Source organism: Apis laboriosa, unplaced genomic scaffold (genome assembly GCF_014066325.1).
Source record: "Apis laboriosa isolate Shangri-la unplaced genomic scaffold, ASM1406632v1 scaffold23_cov150, whole genome shotgun sequence".
Classification (NCBI taxonomy): Eukaryota; Metazoa; Arthropoda; class Insecta; order Hymenoptera; family Apidae; genus Apis; species Apis laboriosa.
Genome location: NW_025222452.1, coordinates 775,633 through 782,611, shown reverse-complemented (window position 1 = coordinate 782,611; position 6,979 = coordinate 775,633). Strand labels below are relative to the sequence as shown.

General features: G+C 39.8%; 3 protein-coding genes across 3 annotated transcripts in view; all 3 read left to right on the top strand.

Moving 5' to 3' along the window:
- The first annotated feature begins 1,930 nt into the window (after positions 1-1,930).
- On the top strand, positions 1,931-4,306 carry LOC122713413. The gene is made up of 3 exons (XM_043933845.1): positions 1,931-2,173; positions 3,356-3,622; positions 3,745-4,306. The coding sequence occupies exons 1-3, from the start codon at positions 1,931-1,933 to the stop codon at positions 4,297-4,299; spliced, it is 1,065 nt and encodes a 354-aa protein (XP_043789780.1). The 3' UTR covers positions 4,300-4,306.
- Positions 4,307-4,724: 418 nt separating this feature from the next.
- Positions 4,725-5,557, top strand: LOC122713219 (2-hydroxyacylsphingosine 1-beta-galactosyltransferase-like). Its single transcript, XM_043933462.1, has 2 exons — positions 4,725-5,052; positions 5,182-5,557. The coding sequence occupies exons 1-2, from the start codon at positions 4,752-4,754 to the stop codon at positions 5,409-5,411; spliced, it is 531 nt and encodes a 176-aa protein (XP_043789397.1). The 5' UTR covers positions 4,725-4,751; the 3' UTR covers positions 5,412-5,557.
- Positions 5,558-5,624: 67 nt separating this feature from the next.
- LOC122713199 (insulin-like peptide receptor) overlaps positions 5,625-6,979 on the top strand; it is a 31,640-nt gene continuing 30,285 nt past the window's right edge. Inside the window, exon 1 of the mRNA XM_043933429.1 lies at positions 5,625-6,968. The gene's annotated coding sequence lies outside the window, so the exon portion shown is untranslated. The remainder of the gene's footprint in view (positions 6,969-6,979) is intronic.

Sequence of the window (6,979 nt, the reverse complement as noted above, 5' to 3'; positions counted from 1 at the left end):
AAGAAAAAGTGTTGCCGCTGATCGCCCTCCAAACGACCGACCGCTCGTTTAAACCGTTCGTTTCGAACGATTCGCCGAAAACGACTTTTCGAGAAACCACTGTACACCTCGAAACAAAACAAACGTAGAACAACGTCATCGTCGTGTTCGCCTTATTCTTTTCATATGTTCGTCACGCTATATGGTCGCGCTAATGTTTCTATTCGCTGGAAAATTAAGAATCAAAAAGATCGAGATTTATTTTTTCGAGAGTCTTCGAATAGGACGAATAAGCGAAATAGAAAATAGAATTTTAAGAGGTAATTTTTCTTTTTTTCACCTCGATTCATTCGTTCTTAATCGCATCGATTAATTCGATCTCTCCAAACGCGTGAATTTCGTGCACGATTAGGAACGAGACCTACTTTCCATAATTAGCTATTCCTATCTCTCTTTCCAATTCCAAAGAAATCTCTAATTATCTTTCTTTAAACATCTTCGAAATCCTAAATAACCGTAGCCTCTCGATTTTTTCTTCCCAACTATTCCTCCCCTCCCCCTCGTTCAAAATTACTTCGATGTTACTCGAAGAGAGCTACACACTCCTTCTTCCCGCTTTCTCGAAAATTTTAACGCGGATCATCGAGAGGATCGTTCATTGTCCGCGAAACCACTCGGCATCCCCCTTTTATCCTATCGAGGCGAGTGGTACGCCCCGACGAAATCGGGTGATCCATTTTTCGAGCGGAGGAAAGACGGTGGTCGAGGAACTTAAAAGGGATAAGAAATATATAAGAGAGGATTGGGATCGAGGAGATCCCTGCGTCGTTAGCGAAACAATCTCTCGACGAGAACGAATCCCTTGAATCTGTCGAAATTTTATCGGTTATGCAAGTTTCGTCGATCGAAACCTCGAGTTAAAGAGGAAAAGAAAAAAAAATAATATCTCGAGATATTTTCCCTTTCACGGGATATCTCGTTCATCGGAAACGGAGAATTTGAGAATTCCCCCCTCCCTTCTTTATCCGCCACGCGCGTGTAAACACGAGGGTCGATACGAGCGAGAAAATTAAATATACGTCATACGAGCATGGAAACACGTTTCATTCGGACGCAAACACGTCTCCAATTAGTATACGTTCTGTCCGCTGCCTTTCTTTGAAATAGCGCGATGAAGAATAAATAAATAAATCATTACGCACCATCAGTCGCACCACGGTGTGGTTTCAGAGGTTGAAAGCGAGATAAAGAATCACGGAAACGAAGCTGATCGGTCATGGTCCGCGTACTTCGTGTACAAATGACGAGGGGATAGTCGTCTCGAGGTGTTCCATGGACCTCCACCTTGTCAAGAAGAAAAACCGCCTCTTCTCCTCTTCGCCTCTGCCCGCCTCCTCCCCCCTCCTCCAGACAATCGTCCGTTCCATGGCCGCTTTTTTTCTCTCTTTTGTTCCCCTCCCCTCCCCTCCCTCTTGTCAACCCATCATTACAATGATAATGGATCAGCCTGTTTTTTTCGATCCTCCCGCTACGACGGTCCAACCGTGTGTAAACCCGTGTGTCCTCGCCTGAAAAGAGAAAAAAAGAGAAAGAGGAAGAGAAAGGAAAAGGATAGAGTAATTCGCGCCACGCTCGATTTACACTTAGCCGAGAAGCGAAAATAATCGAGGAATAATATAAATATCTTAACCGTAAAAGAGGATAATAAATAAGTACGCGTAGAGAGACGCGGTGGGAGACAGAAGAAGGAAGAAGAAGAAGGCACGAAGCATGTTGTATACTTAAACGATGATACCGTTTCGAGAAGATGGTTCGAACGATCGCGTTATCGATTGATCGCCGCACAGTTTGAGCGCGAAGACGACGCGACGTAAGAAAAGAACAAATACACACACATATATATATATATATATACATATCCGAAGAGAAAAATCGAAGAATGTTCGTAAAGATGAGGAATCCGATAGCGGTGGTTATTCTCTTCCTGTTGGCCGTCTCGATATTTTGCGATGGAACGACGAACGCCTACAACGTTCTAATGGCCACCATGGGTGGGACCAAGTCTCACACCATACCTTTCGTCGCGTTGGGTATCAGTTTGAAAACACGTGGACACAACGTGACCCTTTTAAGCGCATTTCCGGGACCAGCTGCGAATAATGGGCTGCAGGAGTTTGTCCCTCCCATTTTCGAGGTAACGAGCCAATTTTTTACACTGTAAATATATATATATATAGCGCACACGAGAAAAATTTTACATTCGAAACTAACGACACTAAATTCGGGTAATATTCGAATAACGACCGTTTTTCTTTGCCCAACTGCTTTAATTATATTCTCTTATATATATATTTATGGGAAATAGTTTCTAGATAAGCTTTCAAGCTCTGTTTTCAATCGCAAGTGTAAGCTGATTGCAGCAAGTTTACTCGAGTGAGCGCGTAGTTGGAGTACGGAAGGAGATTGTACAAAAGGGATTGCTTCGTGTTTGTATCGCGTGCAAACAGTTTGAATTATAAATCGCGGGAACGAGGGAGAATCGAGAAGCCTGGGGAATTTAGCGGACCATGAACGGAGAACATTTCTAATTACCGGCAATACTTGTGTGTACAAAGTGTGCGACAATTTTAAAATGTTCAATAAAGAAAGGAAGAAGTAATTCTCGATCCAATTCCTCGGTCGATTCGAGAATTATTCGAATCCAACGCGTGTATACAATTATATATCGTATATTATATCATATAAAAATTATATAAAAGAAGGACAATGGGATCGTAAATGCGTGACAATTTTAAAATGTTCAATAAAGAAAGTAATTCTCGATCCAATTCCTCGGTCGATTCGAGAATTATTCGAATCCAACGCGTGTATATAATTATATATCATAATTATTATACCGTATTATCGATATTATTATTATCGATATTGATTCTCGATCNTTAAAATGTTAAATAAAGAAATGAAGAAGTAATTCTCGATCCAATTCCTCGGTCGATTCGAGAATTATTCGAATCCAACGCGTGTATACAATTATATATCGTATATTATATCATATAAAAATTATATAAAAGAAGGACAATGGGATCGTAAATGCGCGACAATTTTAAAATGTTAAATAAAAAAAGGAAGAAGTAATTCTCGATTCAATTCCTCGGTCGATTCGAATTATTCGAATCCAACGCGTGTATATAATTATATATCGTAATTATTATACCGTATTATCGATATTATTATTATCGATATTAATTCTCGATCCAATTCTCGTTCGAGAATTATTCGACGCGTGCATATAATTATATAAAAATTATATAAAGGAAGGAGGAATGTAGGATCGAGTTGTAAGAAGAAGAAGGTTGACGTTCGCTTTTATCGGCAGGCTTATGTCGGGAATTACACGTCCGAATGGGATTTGGTCGGTGCGAGGTTCCGGGATGAAATGCCCATCTCCCCGTGGGACGCGATGCGATACGCCTGGGAGTCTTGCGAGGCGCTTCTTCGGGACGAAATATCGGTAGCCTGGCTGAGAAGGGGCAAAGCCGATTCTCGTAAACGATGGGACGTTGCCGTGGTGGACGGAGCCTTCCCCGAGTGCCTTCTTGGAGTTCTCCACGGCGAGGGCGTGCCCACCATCATGCTAAACACGGTAAACAATTTCCTTGTCCGATTTCCTTGTCCTCTTTTCCTTAGATATCGAATTAATTTTCTACATAACGATTTTATATTTCTGTATAAAATTTAAAGAAAAAAAGAGTATCGTACGTCTGACGCGTTAAAATTAAATGGCGTTGCGATGTCCGGGCGCAGGTGGCTTTGTACAGTGGGTCGATAAGTCGGCAAGGGAACCCATCTCCATGGTCCGTCACGCCTTACTTCGGCAAATCCCTGACGCAAGACATGAGCTTCGTTCAAAGGATCCTGAACGCCGCCTGCCTCGTCAGTTTGAGGATAATGCACTGGTTCATGATCACCGGATACCTTCAACCGGTTTTGAGAAAGTATCTAGGTAGTATCGATGCTTTTACTTCTCGATTTTACATCATTTCATTCATTCATCACGACGACTTTTTCTCCTCCTTTTCTTCTTTTTTCTTTCTGGAAAAGAAAAATAAAAAAGAGAAAACTCGTTTCACAACAGGGAATCAATTACCCGACGTGCGAGATCTGACCACGGAGATCCCCCTGACATTGCAGAATAGTCATTACAGCGTGGCCGACTCGGTCCCTTACTTGGCGAACGTGGTGAATGTCGCGTGCCTCCATTGTAAACCCGCGACTCAGCTTAGTCCGGATTTGGAAACTTTTTTGCAACGCGGTGAGTAGTTGTTTCGTAAATCAATTGGCATTGGTTAGCTGGCAAATTATTGCTCGTTCCTCGAATTACTTCTCGAGCTCGACGCGCCAATTTGACGTTTCAATTTTCACCATGGCCAGAAATTCAAATAAATGGTCATTCGAATAAATGCGCAAATTTCTCGTAAGTTTTTCGCGTGTATATAATAATATAGAATAATAATAATATAATAGTAATATATAAAAAAATTATATATATTATATAAAAATATAATAATAATAATATAAAATAATAATATAAATTATTTCTCAACGATGCCAAGTACACGGTAGTAAATATTTCAACGAACGAAATTTAAAAAAAAAAGATTACTATTACTTTGTCTTTTTCCCACGATCGATCCGCGATACTGAATAGCTCATTTTCGTCTAATTCCAAAGTATAATGGCGAAACGTTGGCGCAGGTTTCATCTTCGTTTCCATGGGTTCGTCGGTTCGCGCTTCGGGCATGCCCGAGGCGCTTCGTCAAATCTTCGTGGCAGCCTTTGCCACGCTTCCGTGCAACGTTATATGGAAATGGGAAGGTATGAAGATCAAAGATCTGCCATCGAACGTCAGAACGGCGGCATGGTGGCCGCAGCAAGAGCTATTAGGCCATTCGAAGCTTCGAGCGTTTGTCTCTCACGGTGGACTTCTATCTCTGCACGAGGCCGCTTATCACGCTGCTCCCACCCTCGTTTTGCCCGTTTTCTGTGATCACGATGGAAACGCGGCACAAGCTGGTTAGTCGGATTTAAAATTGGCAAATAATATTATAATAAATTTAAAGAAGAGAGAATTTTTCAAAATCGAGATAATTGAAAGTTGAAAGTTGCTAACATACGTTTAAGATACAATTTCTTTCGTTGCAGAAAAATTGGGTTACGCTTTGGTGATGGATTTGGCCGGAATATCCATCGGGAGTCTTCGCGATGGGATTCTCAAAGTGGCTGCAATTCACAACAATTCGTATCGAATAGCGGCGAAAAAGAGGAGCACGTTGCTACGAGATTTACCGATTAATCCTAGAAAATTGGCCACTTGGTGGGTGGAACATGTTGCCAAGTATAAAGGAGAACATTTAAAAAGTTCTACGAGGTAGTTTTTTAGGTAGAGATTTCTCTAAAAAAAAGCTCATGCAATAATTAATAAGGAATATACTGTTTCAGGTATATGAGCGTTATTCACTATTATTCCATCGATGTGGTAATATTTTACGTGATAACATTAACGCTATTGATGTACGGATTAAAGAAATTATGCTGGAGGACTATATCCAAACAAGTTGTTAAGAAGAAAATTAATTAGACTGAATAGTGTCAATTTCATAGCGATAAAATTCTTGCGATGTCTTTATATTTAATAGCATTCAATACCGTTGTGATCATATAAAAGCCTACAATCGTAATCGAAATGTACTGTAAAAAAAAATCTGAATATTTGATCACATTTCTGTCATGTTAAAAATGAAGGAATATCGTCGTACAAATCGTCGTACAGATCTCTATATTAACTACTGTTGATTACTGTTACCAAACAAATTTGAAACAAATTTTAAAGTTTTACGATAGACGATATTTGTTATTATCATCTGTAAATAAATTTAAAAAAAAAAACAAAGTAGTAAAAATATAAAATATTTTTAAAATCAATTAAAAAAAAAAGATAATAATAGAAATAAAAATTTATCACTTCATAATAAATATAGCGTTTAAATTTTGAGAATTCTATTTCAATATGTTCGTTTATTTGGAAACATTAGAGATAAAATTTTACGTGACGCGTTTTATACTTTTTTTTCTTTTACATAGAACGAACCACGATTAAATTTGAATAAAAAGGATCAGTCATCGCGAACGCATTAATCACTTCTAACGAGTTTTTTTTATACGACCTTCATCGAGACAAATATAAAAAATAATACACGATACTGTCGTTCAAAACAATGATCCAACACCACAACAAAAAATGTTAAAAACAAGTTACTAATACTCGCACGATCAACATGACACTGACAATACACATTTTCATTTTCCCCTCTACGTACAATAAAGGATGATGCTTCATCCATGATGTACGCACTTAAGGGGACTTATCGAAAGTTAACCTATCAGCATTGCCCACCATCGAAATTAAACTCCAGTTACCATTCCGATCGTTTGAACGATAAATATTCACATTCGGGACAATAATTTGGAAAATAGATGTAATTTTGTTCGACTATTTGCAGCTTCGGTCATTTTATTGTCCAAATATATATTCGTGAGTAAACGATTAAACGTCGAACGATAATGGCTGAAGACAAGCGATGGAAGGAAGGGCTATCGCATCGTAGAATACGGTACTGATGTTAGTTAAGGGCTTCGTACGAATGGTGGCGCACAAATCGGATTCCCGACAAGACACGAGGAGGATACTCGTATTTCCACGACGCTTCTACGTCCATGACCCGTGGCGAAGTCGGCACTCGTTCACGATCGGATCAGTACCAGCTGACTCGTTCGTCAGAATGTTGGTGTGTGTTCTGTTATTGCGTTTTTGAGGGCTGCCTCGTATCAAGTGTTCTTTCGCCATCATTCTTGTGTCGGTTTGTGTACGCGAAGGCGATACGAGAGGCGGTCAGAGTTTGAATTGTGGAGCACGCGAGCACAGCCGAAAGGTAAATACGCG